General features: G+C 42.7%; 1 protein-coding gene and 1 long non-coding RNA gene across 2 annotated transcripts; both read left to right on the top strand.

Moving 5' to 3' along the window:
- The first annotated feature begins 1,801 nt into the window (after positions 1–1,801).
- LOC120436337 (nucleotide-binding oligomerization domain-containing protein 1-like) lies at positions 1,802–21,098 on the top strand. The gene is made up of 7 exons (XM_039607208.1): positions 1,802–1,958; positions 3,627–3,679; positions 3,791–3,860; positions 16,422–16,835; positions 17,010–18,648; positions 18,763–19,023; positions 19,193–21,098. The coding sequence occupies exons 4-7, from the start codon at positions 16,469–16,471 to the stop codon at positions 19,224–19,226; spliced, it is 2,301 nt and encodes a 766-aa protein (XP_039463142.1). The 5' UTR covers positions 1,802–1,958; positions 3,627–3,679; positions 3,791–3,860; positions 16,422–16,468; the 3' UTR covers positions 19,227–21,098.
- Positions 21,099–21,832: 734 nt separating this feature from the next.
- On the top strand, positions 21,833–22,942 carry LOC120436341. Its single transcript, XR_005610328.1, has 3 exons — positions 21,833–21,891; positions 22,036–22,443; positions 22,615–22,942. It is a non-coding gene; the product is annotated as an uncharacterized LOC120436341 (long non-coding RNA).
- The last annotated feature ends 1,728 nt before the right edge of the window (positions 22,943–24,670 follow it).

Below are 24,670 nucleotides of genomic sequence, written 5' to 3'. Positions count from 1 at the left end.
ATTTTGTACAACCATTTAAAAATATTACTAAAACTAAAATGAAGAACAATCAGGTGTTGCAATAAGATGCCCCACAAATGATGTGTGCCAGTAAAAAAAAAAGTTTGTCCACCAAAAGACAGAGGAGAACAGCACAGGGACAAACCTGCAGGCCTGACAACAGGAGGTGTATCACTCCGCTGGTTTTCTACTTAGTGACAGTATTTACGTTGCAAATGTGCTTTTGTGACATTCATTAGTGCCCTCACTGACACACAAAACAAAACGACTACACAACAGAACAGCTACACAAGACAACACAATACACTAAGTATACACTCCACACTAAACGTCACAAATCTCCCACATCTAAAAACTCTCTCTCTCCCTCTCTCTCACTCGCTTGCTCTGTCTCGCTGCCGTTACTGTCACTCCCAAAACTTTTCCCTCTTCCTAAACAACCAAATCCCACATGTTGACTTTTTTTTAAAAATTGGTCGACATGGTGCATTTTTCCACCGATAGGAAAGAGGTGGCTTTTTTCCCCTTTCTTTACTGTTTTCGCGCTTTCCTTAGAAAACGCTTAAAACACACACACACAAAAACGTGACGACAGTATTTACTAAAAAGCGTGGCTTATATATATGATCATAACTCTGGATTTACTGGCCTGTAATTAAAATTTAAAAACTTTGAAGTCCGAACTTTCAATGTGGGCTGAAATAGAGACTCAGCATGGCTGCAGCTTTTTTGCTATGTCAGCTTAACATAGTCATGTGATTTGGAGGTGCAGCGTGTCCGTGGACCACAGAGGGTTAATAGCACTCACCTTCCTTCCATTTCCAGAGTGTAACATCCAACCACCTGTGTAAAATCCGAAATTCCCATGGTGTTGTTCAAAATGTGCTCTGGCACAATCATAAGCATCACTTGCTACTGAAAACAAAAAAAAAGCCGGTCCTGCTATGGGCTGAACCATTTGTTAATGGTGTAGGGGGGGAACACTCTGCAATATATTCAGTTTTAGCATTTATTTTCACTGTTGACTGTAACTACGCTCAAACTGTTAATGCTATCTTATTTTAATAAACAACACTGTCATATGCAAAACTGGGGTGGCACTTGGGGTGGCAAGGGATCATTTTAGGGTGGCACTTGCCACCCCATGCCACCCTTCTAGATCCGCCCCTGCCCTTGGAAGAATGAAAACTTGGAGAACACTTATGCAAAGAACAAGTAGACATAATTTCTTTCACAACAAAGACTCAGAGATAACAAGAAAAACCCTAAAACAGAAAAAGATCAGATGGTGAGAGTGTAAAAAAGGATATATACTGATGACTTTGCAGAATAATTAATAAAAACAGAACAGAAGAAAAGCAAAGACAGAAATGGGGGGAAAGGAGCACCCAATCTCTCAGAGTGTATCTTTTCTGGTAAAATCCCTCACTTTACGCACTGATGTCCACAGTCACATTTATTTTCCTCTCAGAGTCATGGAGCACTGCACAGAGAAAACTAGAAATAAATAAAATTATTTCAGTAGCACATATGCCATCCATCAAAATACTTATTTCCTCTAACAAAGTGCTTAACATAGTTAACCGGCATGATAAGGACCCTCATATGGTTGTTGTTGGTGATTTATGTTATAGATTATCTATCTGTATCCAAACCATTTACATGTTTTTTGTTTTTGTTTTTATAATTTCTCTTTCTCAGTAAAAATATTGTATAAAAATCCACAGAAGTGTTTCGTGTCATCTTTCTGCTGCTCCGAGCTCGCCATCTTGTGGACACCAGCAGAACCTACAAACAGAGCCACAGGAAGCGTTTCTTTTAAAAACAGCAGATCGAGCGACCTGAGAGACTGTTCATCAAGCTGAATTCAGGTTATTTGTTGTGAAAGCTCCACAGGTTCAGAGAGGAATGGTCTGCTTAAAACTATTTCAGCTGGGAGGCTCTGCTTTGCTGCTCAGGTATGTTACGACTGTTTTTTTTTTAAAGATGGTTTGAAGTCAGACTTCCTCCATTACTTCGAGTCTGTTTCATAACGGAACATCGCTGCGTTAGGTCATATTCAGTTATTTCCTCTTTAAAACGGATCAACACAGTAAACTCTCTGTATATGTTCAGGATATGTGACCCTAACGTACGGTAATCACCTAAATACACTTGTTTGTGCCGACATGGAAACCATGAACTGAATCACCTTCTCGCTCTTTCCTCCACCTGTTCCCCGCTGTCCAAATTATGGACGAACGTGGTTTAGTTTGTTAAAGTTTCTATGACTCGAGTTCACACAGACGTGATTATCCTCTTATTCAGCAAAACGTCCTCTGTTGAAATAGTCTGACTCCACTTGAGAACAGTAAATGTATCACTTTCTGTTGTAACCCACAAACTGAACGGTAATGAAAGACTCATGTTTCACTTTTTTACTCAAGTAAAACGTCCAGTTGGTTGGATTGTGAAGACGGAGTCAACTGGATCCGCTCACGTTGCCCTGTGCGCGCTCCCGAAGCGGGGAAAGGATTCTGATGTTATCACATCAGAATCAGAAACTTTAAATGACCTAGTTTGTCCTACAGGGGTGGCATCTGGTGAATCTGGTGAAGTACTTCTTACTTCCTGATCAAGAAAAGTGAAAGGAAAACGTGCAGCCGGCGTTTGTTTGTTTTGTTTGTTTGTTTGTTTTTACTATCCTATGGATTAACACAGAGAGAAACGATCCCAAAAGAAGCGGACACAATGAACTAGTACCATACAGGTAAGATTCATGACGAAGAGGCGGACTGGTTTTAAGCTGTAGAAACTTTACTTTTCGACTGTTTCTGTGATCCACGAGGAAGGACAGCACACTAGGCCGCTTTGGCTCGCATAAAACCCGCCGTCTGTGGAGGGTACAGTGGATATCTGAAGGAAGGGACGTTTTTAGTTAGTAGTGAGTTTAGTCCATTTTATGTCTCTGTCCTAATATCCATAAAAATGCAAAAGTGTTGTTTTTTAACTTGGTGGTGTGTTGTAGTTAATAGCACCTGAGGCAAATGTCCTGCTGGAGAGAAAAGAATATCTTTGTACCTTTATCATGCTCTGTGCAGATTACTCCTTTAATCCAAACTTGACTTCTTATTTTTGGCATCTTTTGCAGAGAGAACTTAAAGATTTTATGGGCAGTTTGAATTGTTTTAAACAGAAGAAGTAGGCTGCCTATTTAGTTTTTCTTGTGATAACTGTTTGTGTGTGTGACTAAATGTACATGTTCACAGCCTTTTTTTCTTTCTTTTTAGCTCTTTAAATTCGGATTAAACTGCAGTAGAGCAGAGACACATTGATAATAAACAAATGAGACAAGTTTGACCCATAATGAGGTTTTAATTACCCAGAACATGATTTTAATTGCAGAGATTTGATTTATGTAGATGTGTACTGAGTTTTCTTGTCTGGCATTTTTATTTTCATTGGAATAACTGGGTTTTATATTTTTAAACAGTAAACAAGGTGACTTGTTCTAGCCCACCCCCCCTTTATTTACAAAATAAATAAATCTGTTGCAATTAATTTGACATTTTCCATATTTTGCTGCACTCTTTAGACCATGTCACCCGCTACAATGCTTTAATAGGAAATTTACTCCCCTGTCACAGAAAATGAAGCTGCTCACACTCAGCATGATGTGATGTGGTGGAGAGAGGAACAGGTGAGATTCTGTGTGAGGATTAAAGCCACTGTAATAATAGACAATAACCGTCTTTGAGCTCACAGTAACACCACAGTCTTACAGTTTGTGATTTTTGTTTCTTGTGATCAGGAAAATAACAACACAAAGATGCTGAACAGCTGATGGAGTTTCTCATCAGTGGAGACTTTGAGGCTGATGTGTAAGTGTGTCTCTGATACTCTGAAGTCTACAGGTATCTGATAACTGATGTTTATCTTCAATGCTCTATTACATATGTTTATGAACGAAATATAAATGTAGTTTATTCTGCCCTTTAAATCTTTTAGCTAAACAAAAGCTGAACACTTTCCTTTAAAAACTATTTGTACATACTGTTAGGTTCACAACAAAGGAAACACTCAGGACAAGTTAAGATTCAAGAGCACATTTTTTGATGTTATACAAAGTTAAATTATTTACAGCCACCACCTCCACCCAGTATTAAATCTTCAGTTAAAGTTCTGCCTCAATGTAGAAGGCAGCATATTAGGAAACACAAACTGTCATGAACTAGCTGTGTGAAGGCAGATGAGGACCCAAACCCAAAACTCATGGAGACAGGAGCTGAACTCAAAATCACTGCTTTATTGCAGGCCTTACAAAGAAACAGAACTAAACTGGCAAAAATAAACTAGGGACTAAACTAAGCAAATAACTAAACTAAGCATCGGGCGTACTGGTCGAGGCTTGATGGGCGCGGGACCAGACGGTGGCGTGGAGGCCACAGGCGACGGAGCTGGACCAGACGGTGGCGTCTTGGACCCTCCAGTGGAGACGAGGAGGTGCTGGCCATGCTGACCAGAGCCACCAGCTGAGACGAGGAGGGGCTGGAGCGGTTCTCCTGAACCCCCCAGCGGAGACGAGGAGGGGCTGGCCGGGCTGACCAGAGCCACCAGCGGAGACGAGGAGGGGCTGGAGCGGTTCTCCTGAACCCCCCAGCGGAGACGAGGAGGGGCTGGCCGGGCTGACCAGAGCCACCAGCGGAGACGAGGAGGGGTTGGAGCGGTTCTCCTGAACCCCCAGCGGAGACGAGGAGCGGCTGGAGAGGTTCCCCTGAACCCCCAGCAAGAACAGATGCAGAGCCAGCAGGTGCAGAGACCTCTGGCTCAGCGGACGCTAACTGTAGCTGCACAGGGCACGCAGCCGGCTTGGGACACAACAGTTGGGGCTGTGCAGTGCAAACAGTCTGTCCAAGCTTTGTCAGCACAACGCTGTCCTCAACTGGCTGAGTGAGCTCACAAGAGCTTCCAGCAGAGGATGGCAGTGACTGAACAGGTTGCTGAGCTACTAACTGAGCTGGTGACAGAGTTAATGACTGAGCTGATAATGACAGAGCTGATAACTGAACAGGCAATGGAGCAAGAAACTGAGGGGGTAACAGAATGGTTGACTGATCAGGTAATAGGGCAGATAACTGAGCTAATGACTGCGCTATGGACAAAAGTGCAAGTTGTAGTGGTGGTTGTGACAATAGCTGTAATGATGGTGGATCAGCAGGTAGCTGAACTTGTGACAGAGCAGGTGTCTGACTCTTGGCTGCTCGCCTCCAGGGAACAGGAACGGTACTGGGCCAGGCCGAACACCAGCCATCCCCACCCTAGGGACAGACACGGGTGCAAGGACGAGCTGGGCTCTGGCTGCCTTTGCCCTGGGAGCCGGTGTAGGTGCGGGAGCTAGCTGGACCTCTGCTGCTTCCACCCGAGAAACTGAGACGGGTGCAGGAGTCAGCAGGGTCACAGTTGACCTCATCTGGGGAGCCGGAACAGGCGCAGGCGACGGCTGGGTGTCCATCAACCCCACCCGAGGAGCAGGTACGGGTGCAGGGATGAATGGAGCCTCTGCCAGGCTGGGGACAGAAGCAGGGACCAGCTGGACCTCAGCCACCCTCACCCAAGGAACTGATACGGGTGCAAGGGAAAGCTGGGCCCGTGCTGCCCTGGGAACAGGTACTGGAGTTGGAGAGCTGAGCTCAGGAGCAGTAAGAGACACTGGGAAAACCAAGTTAGTGGAGCCAAACAGTTTCAGCAAACAGACTTATGGCGGGATGGTTTTAGCAACTCTGAAGTTTTTAAAACAGTCATTGTACAGAGGGATCCAGCCTTAGCAAACTCGGAGTCTGTAATTCTTGGCTCAGAAGGAGCAGTTATAGAGATAGGAGCATTTCCATAGACTGTTTCTAAATATGCAGGCTGGTGAGCAACACAGTCCAGGAGTGAAGAAACACCATCCACAGTCTCATACTCAGCAGGTACAGGAGTAGGGGTGTTAACACAGGCAGTGTCTGAAGTAACTGGGTGCAAAACTAACTCTGGAATATTCAATCTGAGCTCCCCTAGCAGTTTACTCATGACCGACGGTAACTTGTTTCCCTTAACCTTAACAACCGTGGTTGAATGCACAGTCTTAGTGTTTTCAAAACCTGAGTTAACAGACTTCGCATCAGCTATTGTTAACTCGAGAGGAGCAACATTCTTTATCCCTGGAGAAACAGTTTCAGAGCTAACGGACAAGGCAGGAAAATCTAAATGTGGCAGAGGGTCAAAAGCAACCTGAAGAACAGAAAGCGCAGCCTTTGAAGGTTGGATAACAAAGTTCATTTTCCAGGGTGTCCCCTCCAGTTTCAGCAGGAACAGGAACCTCAGGACTGTTTGTTTTAATATTTAGTTCACAGGTATGCAACTCAAAAATAGTCTTTTGCTTTTCTAAGGTGAGATTATCAGTCTGTGTGTTAATTACTGCTGACCTGGGAGGAGCAAAGGAAAAACAGTCATTCTCAAACATGGGCGTGAGGGTAGATAATGCAGGCTCTGGATTAACTGACCCAGAATCACCAGACACCGAGTTAACGGCCTCTGGGATGATGCACACAGAGTTTACAGTGTCACAATTATTTAATTCAGCCTGAACAGCAGTCTCTTGGGGGACAATGAACTCAGTCTCATGCTTAATAGGTGCAGAGTTGAACTTAGAAACGTTATGAGACTTGCAAACACAGTCATTTTCAAACTTACTATTCCTCTCCGATGAGTTACAGACATGAAAAACTGAGGACTCAGGAACAGAATATTGTCCAATTCGGTCCGGCTCGGAAGTGGCATGGAAGAAACAGTTCAACTCACCACCGGACTTTGTTCAGTAACTTTAGGGTGGCGACGGCGTGAGCGTAGTTTTTTCCTGGGAACTGTGGCGTGAATTGCCGGGGCTATAGACGCAGGCACCTCTGAGACGTCGGCTGACTGAGCCGATGACGGGCTGAGCTGCATCAAAGAGACAGGGAGCTTGTGCAGCTCCGAGCGTGGAAGTCCCAGGAAGAGCGCAAAGGACTGCAGCGGAGATGGGCTGCTTGTTGGAGGCACGAAATCTCTCCTCGGCCGCCGAGAAACCCCCTTCTTTGCGTGGGATGTGGGCGGCGATTGGGGAGGTGAACTGGAGGTTGAGGAGGCCGGAGGAATTGTGGCAGGCGATAGGCTGAATCCCCCAACTCTTATCACTGGGGGACGAGGTGGCGAAAAGGCAGTAGCGTTTGCAGTTTGGAGGCTGCGCAGCCCACCCAGAGCCAATTGAGTCCCATAAAAGGCAGACTCACGCTCCCGGGCATGCCGAGCCTCCTGCCTTCTCCTCTGGTTAGGAAAGGGGGAGTCTGCACGCTGCCGATTCCATAGGCAGTTTGCTGGGTCCATGACTGGTCACGTCGTACTGTCATGAACTAGCTGTGTGAAGGCAGATGAGGACCCAAACCCAAAACTCACGGAGACGGGAGCTGAACTCAAAATCACTGCTTTATTGCAGGCCTTACAAAGAAACAGAACTAAACTGGCAAAAGTAAACTAGGGACCGAGGGAACACAGAAAGGCACACAGGTTCGGGGAGGAGACATTGATGACACAACGCTGAACTGAGGGAGACATGCACATAAATACACAGAGGGTTAACGAGGGAAGTGGGAGCACACGGGGAACACAGCTGACACAGATAATCATGACGAGACACGGCAGTAGTAAACACAACACTGACGGGAGACTGTCAAAGTAAAACAGGAAGTACAGAGGTGCAGACAGGCGGAGAGAGAGAGCACAGGCATAGCCAGCGGGGAAACATGGAATAAAACACAAGGAGGGGAGACGAGGGCTCACAGATACACAGGGGGGCACACAGGGGGAAAAAGTCACAAGGGGAAATCAAAATAAGGAACAACTTAACAGAGCAACCCAGGAACCATGGCCTAAATAAAGAACAAAATACAAAAATACACGAAAACTAAGAATGCTGGGCCAACATGGCCCAGGATCATGACACAAACAAAGGAAAAAAACAGACAGATGCTGAAGAGCATTAATCTGACACTCAGCAGTTCTGTGTGGTGACAGCAACTAAGGGGAACCAAGGGACCACAGATGTTTCCTCCTCCAACTACAAATCAAATTTAATCAGGTGCAATTCAAAGTTTTTATATAACTACAAAACACTGTTAGTTGGCTAAATGTAAACATATAAACAGTATGAACATCTTTCAAAATCCATATACATGACTTCCAATGACCATGTAGTGGTTAGCGTAACACTTTGACTAGCTGGTCTACAATATTAAAATGTGCATAAAGTATTGTTCAAAAGTCTTGAACTGACTCTTTTCTTTATATTTTTCTAAGTAAATCAGAAATAGGAGCAGCAATTTACCGAAATGTAAAAATGTACTTGGAAACACTGTATATAGGACAACAAGAGTTTGTACAATTCTAATGAGCTTGAAAGTGAATATTAGGTGTGACCACGGGTGTAGGTCACAATCAGCACAGTCTGAGCTCTCTTAGGCAGCTTTCTTGTCATGTCAACTAGTTTTCAGGAATAGTTCTCCAGGCTTCTTGAAGGACATTCAAAGCTCTTCTTTGGATGTTTCTGCCTTTTGGTCTGTTCTCTGTCAACATGATCCCACACTGCTTCAATAATGTTGAGGTCCGGGCTCTAGGGAGGCCAATCCATGACTGATAGTTACACTGTGTGTTCTTCTATCCAAGTATGATTTTACTGCATTGGCATTGTGTTTGGGATCACTGTCATGCTGAAAATTTAAACCACTGGCAATCAGACTCTTTTGGGTGGTGGATCAAAGTCTGATGATACTTTTCTGTGTTCATAATTCCTCAATTTTGACAAGATCTCCAACACCACAGGCTGAAATGTAGCCCCAAACCATCACAGAGCCTCTGTCGTATTTTACAGATGTCTGTAGACACTCACTGTTGTACTGCTCTCTCCTGACCTGGCCTGTGCATTTGAACCATAAATTTGAATGTTTTTTTGTTTCTGAAAGTAAAAAGAGTGGGAGTTCAGATAAATGAGAGGTGACTGAAGGAGAATAATATGCTTATGATATAAGCCTTATGTCCTGAGCCATCCAACTGTTAATCAAGATACTGTTACTGTGCCACATGTTTGTATGCACAGCTCTGGGTTTTTGCACAAGAGCTGCTGTTTCAGTTAGTTAGAATAATAATAAGAAAAGTTAGATGCACAATTTGTTGGCTTTGCAACTGATGGTGCAGTTTAACTTAAGCGGGGCTCAATGATGAACACTCAGAGTCGGGACCAGAGATGGGCAGTAATGCGGTAATCTGATTACTTTTTATAAGTAACGAGTAAAGTAAGGGATTACTATTGCTAAAAGGAAATTAGATTACTGTTACTTTCCCGTTACTTTTAGTACCACGTTACTAAGCCATGATTTTGTTTGTGAGAGTGTATCATGACAGTGACATAAGCGAGTGTGACGTCCGTGGCAACAGCTGTGTGCAGATCAACAATGGATAATATAATGAGTGTGGGAGAGAGTATGACCGTGCAGCGTTTAAAGCGTGGAAGTACTGACCTTACTTTGATTCTGTAAAAAGTGACAAAAACTTAGCGTCCGCTGTGCATGGGAAGAAAACTTATTTCTACAGCGAAAAAAAACCCCCTAAACCTCTGAGCAAGTACCTAGCACGCTGCGACAGGAATGTGACATTCACAGAGAAACCCCCAGATCCCGGACACTGACATGAACGCTGCGGCACCGGGCAAACCTCCGCCTGCTCCACTCCTGCTAAACAGGTGAAAATAGATTTAAGAGTGACAGGACTCAGTGCCACTGAGTCTTTGATTTTATTTATTTTCTGCTGTGTTTTACTTGCATCTATTTGAAAGAGTGAGTATAAACACAGTGTTCGGTGGAGGAAGCTGTTTTAGCTGTAGGAGAGGTGGTGGGTTATGACAGCGTGAAATCTGCCTCTCGTATGAATGGTGCGATTGTTATCTTTCTTGATAAGGTAACTAAAGTTAATGATTTGGTGGAAAGAGGTGTCATTATTCCCTTTCACGCACATTCTACCATTGGTTAGCCCTACTAAAAAGGTTACCATCTCTAATGCGCATCCTTTTATTAAAAATGAAACGACAGGGGGTTGGGAAGCGCATCTGTAACTGGAAGGTCGCCGGTTCGATCCCCGGGCTCTCTGTCCTGGTCGTTGTGTCCTTGGGCAACTACCACCTACTGGTGTTGGCCAGAGGGGCCGATGGCGCGATATGGCAGCCTCGCTTCTGTCAGTCTGCCCTAGGGCAGCTGTGGCTACAACTGTAGCTGCCTCCACCAGTGTGTGAATGTGGGAGTGAATGAATAGTGGCATTGTAAAATGCTTTGGGTACCTTGAAAAGCACTATATAAATCCAATCCATTATCCAAGGAGCTGTCACAGTGTGGCCAACTAGTTTCGCCCATAAAGATGGTCTCTTTGGGGTGCAAACTGTGCTCCTTAAACATGTTGTGTGTCACAGAAGGCAGGTTTTTATGATCCTCAAAGACAGCGCTAGTGAGCTAAACCTGTCTTTCAGTTTCAAAATAGAGGATTTCAATTACATGAGCCAGGAACACCAGAATCTGTACTCTCTTGCTGACATCAGGAGGTTCTTACAGAAAACAAAAGGCCTCAGGATGGTGAAAGTGGAGGGCTACCTTTCAGACCTGAAGCTTTTTGTTGAATCGGCTCGGGTCTTGACAAAAAAATCTGGAAGTTTTGTTGATGATGTGTTGACAGACCAAGAGATTTATCATTTAAAGAAACTGATTTTTAAAGTGAGAGCTCAAGCACTTACTGCTGATGACAATGATGATGTTTAGGAAAATACTCTATATGTCCCTTCTCCTTTTTTCTCTGTCTCTCCTTTTCCATGTGTGAATTCGAAATAGACACATTAAATTTGAATGGTGCTAGAGATGAGGTGAAAAGAGCTGGGGATTTTTCAAGCTTACGGATTTAAAGAACTTAGATATGATGTTGGTTTAAGAAACTCACAGCACTGTTGACAATGAGAGTGACTGGAGGAAGGTCTGTGTGTGTGTGTGTGTGTGTGGGGGGGGTATTTTTTAGTAATAAGTTGAGCTGTAGTGGAGGCATGGGGATTGTGTTTTCTAATAATTTTTTTGTTTTGTTGAATTGTTTCTTGCTAAGCAGAGGAAATATTCAAGGGCTGTTTACTGAAAGTTAAAGTCAAATATGAAAATGTGAAATTTGTTTTTCTCAGTGTATATGCTCCAATTAAAGGAGTGGACAGAATGGGTTTTTTAAATGTCCTGTGTGATACTGTTAAGGATTCTAGCAATGATGAGTATTTGTTTTTATGTGAGGGTTTCAATCGTACTGAAAACCCACTATTGGATAGGAACCACACAGAACCTCATCCCGCATCCTCTTGCAGGCTCAGGCAGCTGGTTGCAGCTGTGCATCTGTCAGATGTGTGGAGGGTTTTCAACCCCTGTTGGTTTCTCTGATCATTGTCTGGTTTATTGTTCTGTTTTCATTAAAAATGGTAATGTATGGAGTGCCTACTGGCATTTCAATACAGCCCTGTTGAATGACAAAGCTTTTAGAACAGCCTTTCAGTATTTTTGCTTCAGTCACCAAAGATCTAAATCAGATTTTATTTGTATCCAGCAGTGGTGGGATTTTGGGAACTGTCAGGTCAAACAATTATGTCAACATTTCACTCGTAATGTTACGAGAGACATAACCAGATAGGGGCTTTGGTCAGGTCATGTTTCCTCAGTGTCACAGAGATGGATGCCCCATCTCACTTCTTTGTACTGGAAAAGAAGATTGGGCAAAGAAAGATTATTCACTCTCTAATGTCTGACAGTGGCTCCACAATCTCAGATCCTTCTGAGATCAGGAAGTTTGCTGTCAGCTATTATAAGGACCTTTTTAAGAGTGATTTCTCAGAAAATCCCAGTTTGTGCAATAGTTTCTTCAAGGGACTCCCTCAGGTGGCGGCTGAAGCCAATTGAAAATTGGAGGCTCAGCCAACTTTGCATGAACTTTATACTGCTCTGAAGAGTTTTCAGAGTGTAGAATTCCTGGCATGGATGGAGTAACTGTGAGAGGTCCTGTTGAATTTTACAAAGCCTTTTGGTCTTTGATGGGTGAGGATTTTCTGGAGGTTGTCACGGATGGTCTGCAGAGAGGCTTGCTACCTCTGAGCTGTAGAAGGGAGGTTATCGCTCTGCTATGCAATTTGAAGAACTGGAGATCAGTCTCATTGCTCTGTATAGACTATAAGATGTTTTCCAAGTCCTGGCCACCAGACTTCGAGATGTGATGGCTTCTGTCATTCATGGAGACCAGACATAGTGCAGGCTGATAAGAGATAACATCACTTCGATTAGAGATATTTTGGACCTCTCTAGCTCTTTGGGCTTAGATATTGGTCTCATTTCTATAAACCAAGAAAAAGCTTTTGACCAGGTTGAACACCAATATTTGTGCCAAACTTTAACTGCTTTTGGCTTCAGCCCAGGTTTTGTATCAATGATTCAGGTTCTGTACTGTGACATTACAAGTGTACTGAAAATAAATGGAGTCTTAAGTGGTGCATTCAATGTTCTAAGGGGGTGAGGCAGGGCTGTTCTTTGTGAGGGATGCTGTATTCCCTGGCAATTGAGCCTTTGCTTCACAAATTAAGACAGGTCTTGTGTGATGTTTCCTTGGGTGCAATGTATCTTTAAAGTTGTCAGCTTATGCCGATGATTTAATTGTTCTGGTCAACACACAGAAAGATATTGAGATTTTAGGGAACACATTTTCTCTTTTTGGTTGTATTTCTTCTGCCAAAATAAACTGGAGAAAGAGTGAGGCTATAACCGTGAGAGGTCAGCTGGGGGATCAGCTCAGTCTGCCTGGAGGCTCTATGGCACCGGAGGACTTGTGCTGATCCCCCAGTTATATTTATAGGATCCTGGTGGACTTTTTTTGGGATAAGCTGCACTGGGTTCCTCAAAGTGTCCTTTTTCTCCCTAGGGAGGAAGGTGGACAAGGTCTGGTCCATTTGGGCAGTAGATGTGCTGATTTTTGCTTTCAGTTTATTCAGAGGCTACTTAAGGACCCCCAGATCTAGTGTGGAGGAGGGTATCTTGCAGTGTTCTTCAGCAGCTTGGGGGCTTGGGTTTGGATTTATCTCTGTTTCTGATGGACTTGAGCAAGCTGTATGGGGTCTGCTGAGGAAAGGGAGGCAACAGCAGGCTGAATCTCTGTACTGGTTGCTGGAAGAACCTGTACAGTTTGGCAGCTTGCTGGATTGCTCTGTCTGGGGGAGGACTACTGCACATTTACTCGCCAGCAGTGTTGGGAAGGTTACTTTTAAAATAAATACATGAATACAGAATACATGCCCCAAAATGTATTTTGTAACATATTCTGTTATGTTACTCAATAAGAGTAACGTAACGGAATACTTTGGATTACTTAATATATTATCATGCTTTTTACAACTACATGAATGTACTATTGCTGCGGGATTTATTACTATTACTTAAGGTCGTTGAATCTGTTCATCTGGACGTAGCGTTTTGTGGGAGAAACGTTTCGTCACTCATCCAAGTGACTTCTTCAGTCTCGAAACGTTTCTCCCACAAAACGCTATGTCCAGATGAACAGATTCAACTTTTGGAGACTATTACTTAAGGTTACTCGCCATACCAATACCAGCTAGATTTTTAAATCTTAACATAAAATGAGTAACAGTAGGGTGGACATTAGGTAAGGCTGCACTTTTTGCAGTGATCTCGTATAGAAAACTATTCCGCACATATATAAAACAGGTCCGCAGCTCCGAACCGTAAAGCTGGCAGACCCAGTGGCATTTTGATCATCTTTATTGGTTATGGTTGCTGGACACAGAGCTGCAGCTCTCCCACTGCCAGCTCAACCTAACACACAACAACAACCCCAACCACAGGACCCAGTGCAATATTTAAGTCGGCGGGCGTGATTGCGGATGCTGTGCAGGTGCGTCCGCCTTCCCTGCACGGCACTGCAGGCCACGCCCCGCCACACCGTAAAACCGTAAAGGGACCTCTGGCTAATACATCGAGTTCTGTGTCGGGCTCGTAGCTGAAAACTAGGGCCGTTTCTCAATTCTCAAGTACGCGAGTACATACTCGCGTTCTCGGCGAGTACGTACTGGCCGAGAACGCACGGGAGTACGGACTCGCCGAGAACACGAGCACGGACTCGCGATTTGTACAATTGGAACACCAGCGTACGTGATGATGTCACAGGTCCGGAGTTTTTACTGCCGTCCCCTCTTAATTTAACTGTGAGTAACATGTTATGAAGCTTAACTTTAATCACAGCCAAACCGGTTTACTCAGGAACAAATAAAACACTGAAATAAACCAAACATTAACATTCAGAAGTGATCTACGTGACTTATATATCATTTGTAACCTCAGTAGTGAAATCTCTATTAATAAAAATAGTGTACATGTACATACGTGTACATACCTTAATAAAAACAAGCAGGTGAGATGTTACAACGCTTTTATTTTTATTTCAGTGGACAGTGTTTCTTTAACCTGAGTAGCGAAAAGACCGCGGGGGGGGGGTTGAAAACGATGTGCCGGGAGTCCGCTGTTCTCGCCGGCTAATCCTCGACCTCGCTGTCTGCTATGGAGCTGGCGTTTGAGTTTTGGACGAAATGCATTCTGGGATATTTAGCTGTACCAAGTCACCACCGATGCATGCTCGATAAAACGGGCGGAGCGAGAACACATCCGGGACTTTTTCGCGTTCTCGGCTTGATGCGTACTTCGAATTGGAACAGTACTTGGTCTCCGACTGATGACGTATCACGAGTACACGAGAACGCAAGTACGCACAAGTACGCATATTGAGAAACGGCCTAGCTTTACTTTGTTGTCTGGGTCAACTTTGCTAGCGAGAGACAGAGAGAGGCGTTGAAAGGCTGCTCCAATGGAACTTATTGTTTCGGAAGAAAACACGAGCACAGTCGAGTCTTAATAGCTTACTTACAACTGGGCTCGTCAGGCACTCTTTTTGGCTGCAGTGGTTATTATTATATTTACATGCTTCCAGCTCCCGTTTCTGCTCGACTCTCCTTTTTCTCCCTCCCTCGCGCTCACAGACACATAATGGGTATGGCAGTCCATTCTCCCTGCAGCACAGACTACACTGCCCATGAGGCTACATTCTTTAGGGCTATGCCTGTAACACTCTGCCTATTGTCTTTGTATTAAATAATTTTTGTGAATAATAATTTTAAAAAATATATATTCACGTCATTATGCTGGACGCAAGTAGAGGTGACATGGGCCGCGAGTTTGAGACCCAGACATTAGAGCCTCTTAATGAGTGTTTTTTTGGGTTTCCACCAGCGAGGAATTACCAGAAATAGAGAGGGCATAGCCTAACATATTAAACAGGAAGACCGCCGTGATTTTTCCATTTATTTCAACAAAGTAACTGTATTCTGAATACCACCTTTTTAAACGGTAACTGTAATGGAATACAGTTACTCATATTTTGTATTTTAAATATGTAACACCGGTACATGTATTCCATTACTCTCCAACACTGCTTGCCAGTGTATATGACTAGGAGGAGGAAGATGACAGAAGGGCTGAATGTTGAGGTGGTCTCTGTGTTTGTCAACATGGTGAAGTCTAGGCTGCTGCTAGAATTTAAAGTTTATATGGCAGCCTCAGACCTACATACTTTTCCTCAGGTCTGGGGTTGCAGAGAGGCAATCTATAGTGTGGTTGAGGGGCACCTAGTTTTTGGGCAGGTGTTAATGTAATTATTTGATATATTGTGCTTTATTGATTGATTTTGTGTTACACTTCAATATAACGGGTGTGGTAATATGTCGATTATCTATTGAGAAATAAAAGTATTTTTTAAAAATCAAAATCTCTCTCTCGCTCTTTTAGGTGCCGTTTCTTTTTTGAATGTGTTTTGTTACAGATGCAGCAGTGGGTGACCTGTTGCGCTTTACTAGTGCTTTGCCCTTTTTTGTCTGTTCTCCATTTCTTTCCCTTTTTTTGTCTTTATTTTGTTTTTATATTGACCCTGTTAACTCTGGCATCGTCACACTACACATATAAAATAAAAAAAAAATAAAATAAAAAGGACAGGGCATTTACAACATGATTCTTTTTGCTGAAGCTGCCAGACAGGACAGGTTGATATAAAAACCAAAAAAACCCCAAAACAACTGTCTCCCCAATTTATTTATTGTTTATAGTGCTTTATTTATATGTTATGCATGTGTTTATTAATTTATTTTACATTCCCATATACAGTATTTAGTTCAGTTTTATTCTGTCTTAGTTATCTCAAATACATCAGAGGCATGTTAATTATTATTAACATTTCTAATCTGGTATCTTGTTCTCTAGACGATTGAAGCTGGTTCAGTGTGCAGGACACACAGAAGTCGTGAAACATGGCCTCTACATCACAGTCTGCTGAAGGTTATATCGGAAGTGCAAGATGCCACCTTGTGGGCGAATTAAAGAATCTATCTGTGATTTTAGAGAACTTATATCAGCGAGAAGTTCTCTGTGATGAAGAGGTCAGTAAAATACAGGCAGAGAAGGACGACTACGACAAAAGCAGAACAATACTGGACTCAGTCACAAAGAAAGGAGAAAAAGCCTGCTATGAGTTCCTCAAAATTATTGACATGACAAGGAAGAGGACTTTAGAGAGACCTCCTCTTCATCCTGGCACCAAGACGTTTGACCTGCATCATTGGATCAGCTGCTTTTCCTTCAAGGAAGACACACAAATGAATGCAAACTATTTACAAGGTATTCTGAAGCAAAGATCCAGATTAAATATTTGTTACATTTCATTTTCTTTGTTATCTTTGATGTACTGATTCTATAAAATTTGCTTAAATGTGCTGGTATAAATATGTATCCATTATTTTATAAGAAAACTACATTTGATTGAAAGTCACTTTGTTTTCTCACTGTTTTCAGGACCAAGGCCGTGCCACAGATATCAGGAAAAGTTAAAGTCAAATGCAAAAGAGATGTCAAATAAGTTTTGGGGAGAAAGTAAAAAGCTGTTTGGAGGAAACAAGAAGCCTGATCTGTCGTACGCAACACTTGTATTAGACACAGACGAAAGTGTTTCTCCGTCTAAAATAAAGAAAGTGAAGAAAAAGAAAAGCAAGCTGAGTCGCCCTAAAAAGCTGAGAAAATACATCCCTGAGGAGAAACCAGACATTTCCCCCAGTGAGCTGCTGGAAACAGATAAAAACATTCTCTTGGTTGGAAAACCTGGAATTGGAAAGACAGCACTGACTCATGAAATGTTGAGACTCTGGGCAGAAAGAGAAAGCAAAGAGCTTGATTACATGTTTTACTTTGACATGAGGGAAACATCTGACATCATAAGGGCCAAAAACTTAGAGGAACTTCTTTTTGGTGTGTTCTGTGAACCTGATGAAGGCAAAGATGAGGTCTTACAGGATATAAAGAGACACTCTGACAATGTCATAATAATTTTTGATGGGATCACAAATCTCTCCTCACAGGTGGTCAAGAAAGTTTTAACAAAGAAACTACTTCCTCTTGCAAAGATCATCATAACATGCAGACCAGATGATGAGGATGAAGACTTCCTTTCTGGGGACTTTGACAGAGTGGAGGTGAAAGGCTTTAGTGAGCAGACTATAAAAACATACTTATCTGCAACACTCGGTGAAGATCAGAAGAAAGTTTTGAGTAACTTGGAGTTGGTAACTCTTTGTCATGTCCCCATGTATGCACTGATGATAGCTGCTTGCTTTAAATCAGAAGACTTTCCACAGCCATGTACAATAACTGAGATATACATCAATATTGTTCGATTCTGCCTTCAGATAAACAGCAAAACAAAGAACAAAGATCTAAATTTGTTCATCAGCACCAAGAAAGAAGAAATTCTGTCTCTGGCTGAAGTTGCTTTTCTTGCAACTCAACAAAAATCTGTGAACCTGACAAACCTGCCCTGTAAAGACAGCTGTGTCCTGTCCTTCCTGAAACCACTTCTCATTAAGGAGGCCCCGACTGAAACAATAACCACATATGCATTTCTCCATTACACAGTGCAGGAGTTTTTTGCAGCACTGTGGATCCTGAAGAATCCTGATAAAATCAGAGATGTTTTTCAGCAGTGCCTCACAGAGGAGAAGAAACAGATGAAACATCTGATCCCCTTCATGTGTCGACTGTTGAATGAGAAGAGCCCAAGTTTGATGAAGCATCTGATTCCAGATCAGGACCTGAAGAATACATCTAACTGGTTCTTCAAGGAGCTGATAAACACATTTCTTCTTCATCTGTGTGAGCAAGAAGAGGCTGACACTGAGGACAGTGGGCTCCATGTTGACATACTGTTCTTATGTCAGTGCTTGTATGAGTCCCAGAGTCCTGAAGCATGCATCTACTTTCTAAACAAGCTAAAATACCGCCTTGACCTCAGTGGAGTGAGTGTGGATCCTTACCCTTGCTGTGCTGTGGCTTATGTGGTCACTCAGTCAGAGAAGAAGAAAATATGTCTGAACCTCGAGGATGTTGTGATATCAGAACAAGGAATGAGACAGCTGTTTGAATGCTTTAAAAATGTTCAGTGGTAAGAATGAACATGCGCTTTTAGGCTTATATTACTGCTTAGGTTACATCCTTTAATGGGACGCGTATTCTTGGTTAGTTTTACTCTGAGGTAATGATCTCTTTTTAATTGTAGGTCTGGCCCTCTGCCTCGACAGCTTTGGGAGATTTTTCTTATCAATGAAGAGCAGATGAACTTTGTAAGCTTACTCAGCCTAGATGGAAACCTTCACCTTCTAGTTGATGGTGAAAAGAAGCTTTTTGAAAGAGCTGCTGAAGTCATGCAGAGGATGCATACAAAGGTTAATGTGTGCCTCCACTGGGACAAGGAAACTCCTGCCTGTCACAGTCAGTGTGAGTCTCTGTTAAAGGCTTTGCCGTTCATCAGCTCACTCAGGTATGTAGCTTTTGCTTGCAAATAATTATGACTGTTAAAATGGAAAAAATAGGTTTTGACTTGTTTTCAACTATTTTAATACTTGTTACAGAACTAAATAATTTATATCAATATCTAATGTACTGACAATGTAACTTCCATTTTTTTATTACTGTTTTACTTCTTTAAGAAATAATGGTGTAACCCTAAAGACCAGGAGGTAATAATGACGGGAGTCTACCGCCCACTGAATTGCCAGGCAGTCCTTTTCCATGGTGCTGTACCTGGCCTCCCGCTCTCAAAATTTCCGGCTGATGTACATGATGGGGTGGTTGACTCTTCTTACTTCCTGGGTTAAAACACCCCCAAGCCCTCTGTTCAAGGTGCTGGTCCTAACCGGTCCAGGAGCTCATCGACCCGGGGCATGGGATAAGCATCGATATCTGACACCTGATTCACCTTGAAATAGTCCACACAGAACTGTATAGACCTATCTTTCTTCTGTTGATGCCATCTTTAGCATTTCTGCCAATTCCTTTTGAACAGTCTGTCTTTTGTGCTCAGATAACCTGTAGGACTGTGAATGCACCGTCACGCCAGGCTGCATTTCAAAGTGATGCTCCATGAGATTCATATGGCCAGGCAGAGGAGAGAACACATCCACAAACCGCTGTTGAAATGGGTGTTAACCGCTGCTCTCTGGGCCTGTGTGAGATGGTTACAACAATGGAGGGAGGCGGGAATGGTGGAATTTGGCAGGCTCACGAGGGCAGCGGTTTCAGCCCCTATCTATGCTTTAAGGAGATTGAGGTGATAGATCTGTGTGGTTCCGCCCCTGTCTGACCATGCCACCTTGTAGTCCACGTCCCACACTTGCGATGTGACCACGAAGGGCCCTTGCCACTTGGCAAGTAGCTTTGAGCTAGAAGACGGGAGTAATACAGCACTTTATCTCCCAGTAGAAATTGCCTGGGTCTAGTCCCGCTGTTGTACAGGTGCTGCTGTTGTTCCTTGGCCTGGACTAAATCCTTCCATGATAACCTATCCAACACTTGAAGCTTTGCTCTCAGGTCCAGGGCGTATTGAATCTCGTTTTTAGCCGGGCTTGGACCCCCAGTTTTCTTTAATAAGGTTGAGCGCCAACCACAGTTTCCTGCCGAACAATAACTGAAAGGGAGAAAATCCCAGCACCGCTTCAGGGCTGACCATTGTTTCTTATCACTTGGTCGAAGGCTGAGCGTAGGTTGTCATTTCGAGACTGCTCCAATAGAAAAATCTTCCGTGGAGCACACTGCCGTATGCTCCTCCCTGGAGCCGGTGTTGGATGACCCCGCATCACCGCTCAGCATATTTACTAACCCGTGCTAAAGAATAAAAAAGGCACATGCTTTGAGCTGGTGTTAGGTTCACAATAGGAAAGTTTATTTTTCCTCTGTGCCGCAAATCACTACTCAATACCACTAGTGTGCTATGCGTCCTCTTATGTCCGGATGTAATAGCATTTTAATACCTGAAACTACCATAATCCAACAAGAACGTTTGAATGAACTTTTGACTTTTGAATGAACTTTTAATTCAATAACTTTTGAATTAGGGTTTAAAGCAGGGGTGGGCAACTCCAGGGTCAACAATTACAACCATAAACACACAAAAAAAAAACCTTAGGGGTGGCTATTTTCCGCTGTTTATTTTCAATACCATGTTTTAACAGGTAGCTAATTTTAACTTTTAACTTTAACATTTGTATTTATATGTAACACAGTATCATAGCTGTCTCAGAATTGGGTTTGTACAAGCATGGGCATTCTACATTTATAATAAGTTTTTTTATAATAAGTTTTTTTTTTTTCCCCTTTTGTATTACAGCATGACACAGACCCTGTGTCTACTCCCTGCTATACATTGGGTGCTTAATGTTTGATCAAATCAAGTTTAACAGAAATCTGAAATTTTGTTTTTCAGCTTCAGAGGTCCAGTTTCATGGAGGCAGGAGAAATACCATGGGACACTGGAGAGGGAGCAGAAGAGGCTATTCATGGATTTATGCCTGAAAGCAGCACTTCATGATAAAGAAAAAAACAAAGATATACTGAAGAGGCTCCTCCTATTGTTTCCAGTTAAAACGGACATAGACAACATCTTTCTTGATTTGTTTGAACATGTGAAAGAGTTTTCAAGTGACTTTAAAATGGCTTTGAAGCCATTTTTCCAGTCAGCTCCTGCAGTCTGGTCCATAAACCTCTCAGAGAGAAAGACCTCCATCCTCCTGGAAGTGCTGAAACTCCAACCAGAGAAGAAACAAGTGGAGCTGACAGGCTGCTCACATGAAGAGAGTGAAGTGAGGAGTTTCCTGCAGTGTCTGCCTTATATCTCACAGCTCAGGTACATGTATTAGATATCTGTTTTTATTAGCAGCTGTTCAATCTAATTATTGTGTGCCTTCATGAATATTGTGTATATTTATGTTCCATATAATTTCAGTGCCGTTCCTCAGTTATCAGAACATTCAGAGGAAATCAGGTTCTTTGTGAATCTGTTCTGTGCAGCAGCAGAGAGAGAACAGCAGACAGGAGAGAAGATACTGGAGCTGTTATCATCAGTGTGCAGATACAAAGGATTCCTTCTTAAAGAGCTATGGTGTGATTTCCTGCTGGATGTGTACTCTTATCAAACTAAAACAGGCTTGAGTGTCCTTCCATCATTACAGTCAGTTTTCCAGTCAGCTCCTGCAGTCTGGTCCATAAACCTCTCAGAGAGAAAGACCTCCATCCTCCTGGAAGTGCTGAAACTCCAACCAGAGAAGAAACATGTGGAGCTGACAGGCTGCTCACATGAAGAGAGTGAAGTGAGGAGCTTCCTGCAGTGTCTGCCTTATATCACAGAACTCAGGTAAATGGTCAGCATTTTTGTGATTTTGGTTGTCTTTGGGTTTTTATTACGCATGCAAATTAAAATATTCTAAGACCCATGACATAATTTAGAGAAGTAATCAAGTTAATTCTTATATTTAAGAAAATATTATCTTGATTTTAGTTTCAAGCCTCAGGCATCAAAACCTTCAGAAGAAACCAGGTTCTTTGTGAATCTGTTCTGTGCAGCAGCAGAGAGAGAACAGCAGACAGGAGAGAAGATACTGGAGCTGTTATCATCAGTGTGCACATATCAAACATTCACTCTTAAACAGAAGTGGTGCGATTTTCTACTTGACTTGTACCCCAGTGTGCTTGAAATGGGTTTGAGTGCCCCATCATCATTACAGTCAGTTTTCCAGTCAGCTCCTGCAGTCTGGTTCATAAACCTCTCAGAGAGAAAGACCTCCATCCTCCTGGAAGTGCTGAAACTCCAACCAGAAAAGAAACAGCTAAATCTCACAGGCTGGTCACATGAGGAAAATGAAGAGAGGCATTTCCTTCAGTGTCTGCCTTATATTTCAAAGCTCAGGTGAATTTTTTTTTTTCACATTTCTGTTTTCACAAGAGGTTCTTTGATCTAATTTAGTGTTTCTGTTTGCAATTTCATATTAGAAGCACTAAAACATTTTAACCAATGTCCATACTAGAGTTTTCATAAAATGTCCCGATGAAAAATGTTTTTAAACCTTCTTGATTTCAGTTTTGGTACTACATCATCAGAATCATCAGAAGCAGTCAGGTTCTTTGGGAATCTGTTCTGTGCAGCAGCAGAGAGAGAACAGCAGACAGGAGAGAAGATACTGGAGCTGTTATCATCAGTGTGCAGATATAAAGGATTCCCTCTGAAGGAGATATGGTGTGATTTTCTCATGGACCTGTACTATTATACAACAAAGACAGGCTTGAGTGTCCTTCCATCATTACAGTCAGTTTTCCAGTCAGCTCCTGCAGTCTGGTTCATAAACCTCTCAAAGAGAAAGACCTCCATCCTCCTGGAAGTGCTGAAACTCCAACCAGAAAAGAAACAAGTGGAGCTGACAGGCTGCTCACATGACGAGAGTGAAGTGAGGAGTTTCCTGCAGTGTCTGCCTTATATCTCACAGCTCAGGTAAACTATCTCTAACACCCCTTTCAATAGTTGGGATACAGATTTGAATGTTTACCTGTGTGCTGGGACAATAGTTAAGGTTCGACTACTAGAGCAAAGTGGATGACTAATGAAATGCTCAGAGAATTTGGTCTGATGAACTTGTATTCTCAAATGAATAATCTCACATACATACAATGAAAACAACAGCATTACATGAAAGGAAAAATTGGGCCGAAGTCATGAAAAATAATAAATCTCTCTCGTGTCAGCCGACACCCTTAAGTGTGAGTCCATCAATGAGGCTTCTCCTTGCAGGAGGTGCAAAGGAGAAATGAGGTGCAATGCTGTCCTACCACTTAAGTGCAATTTGTACAGTTCAAGGCTTATCCAAAGAATTTAGTTTTCTTCTCAGATCAATCATCTAAGAAATCCTGAAAGGGTGGCTCACCATCTTTGGACTGGATCATCACTGAACCGTACACCCCAAAAAAACCTGACCTGTATATCACAGTCAGAGTAACATTCAAAAATCTACATTTAGTCATTCATACATATATTCTTTCCTATATTTTCTTCATACATACTAGCAAATTTGCATTTTCTGTCTCTCCAGTACACAGAAAGAATGACAAAATATTCCAAAACACTGACAATGATCATTTCTTACCAAAGTCAACAACAAAATGGGCTCTCCTGGTCCTGATCTTCAAAATGGCAATGGTCCAGCGTCGTAGCAAAAGAAACAAAGAAACATAACCCCACTTTCTTTAAACTGCATTCACTTCACAATGAACACAACTAAAGGGTTGATACAATGACTGTAGAAAACATGGACGACGCGACAGCTCCCCTAAAATGAAGCCAAAACGTCTCTATCGCCCCCTGGTGTCTGGCTGCAGTATAGGTCATAAACCCCGCCTACTCCATGTTAGCGGATGGGACTGGGGTCAGACTAAAATAAATTAATTCTCCTCAGATAATTTTTTTCTAAAGATTCTTCCTTTTGTTATCAGTTTTTCTCATCACCCTGATTGATGTCCAAGGGGTCTCCTTTCCCATAAGTTTGATTCTAATTCCTACCGCGGTGATGTTAAATTGGAGTGTAACGTCATCATAGCAGCTTTGACTGGCAGCTGCAGTCACGGAGAAACTTGCGTATCTCTGTTCGGGAATAGCAGATAGAGCGTAGGCTCTGAGAGGAGGGCCAGCGTTTACGCTACGAAAACACGACCGACTGTTTTAACCTGACAGCCTGAGGTGTTCTTCAGTAAACTGGACTACCCGACAGAAGGACCCGAGGCCCCGCTGCACTTTTTCGGTAAGTTAAACATGTTTGTAAGCTAATCCGTAACTACCGTCCTTTGCTAGGTCCTGAGACCTAGCTAGCTAAAATGAGCACTCGGTTGTCAGGGTTCGTTTAGCTAATCTGTGCAGGTGAATGAATTTACCCTGACTAAGGAAATCAAGAGAAATGCCCCGGGCTACTCAGTCACTAATTAGCATTACTGTACTTTTATTACAAGTATTATTCTGTAAAGTGCAACAGGTTGCACTCTGCTTCAGCTCCTGTGCAGAGCTGATTATTAAATATGTGCATGTTTTCAGTCTCTTGTCACATTTGTAAAGACAGTAACACGAAATTTAAAAAAACAAAAAGCTTGTACTT

Source organism: Oreochromis aureus, linkage group 23, assembly GCF_013358895.1.
Source record: "Oreochromis aureus strain Israel breed Guangdong linkage group 23, ZZ_aureus, whole genome shotgun sequence".
In the NCBI taxonomy this organism is placed as follows: domain Eukaryota; kingdom Metazoa; phylum Chordata; class Actinopteri; order Cichliformes; family Cichlidae; genus Oreochromis; species Oreochromis aureus.
This window is presented reverse-complemented; position numbering and strand designations above follow the sequence as displayed.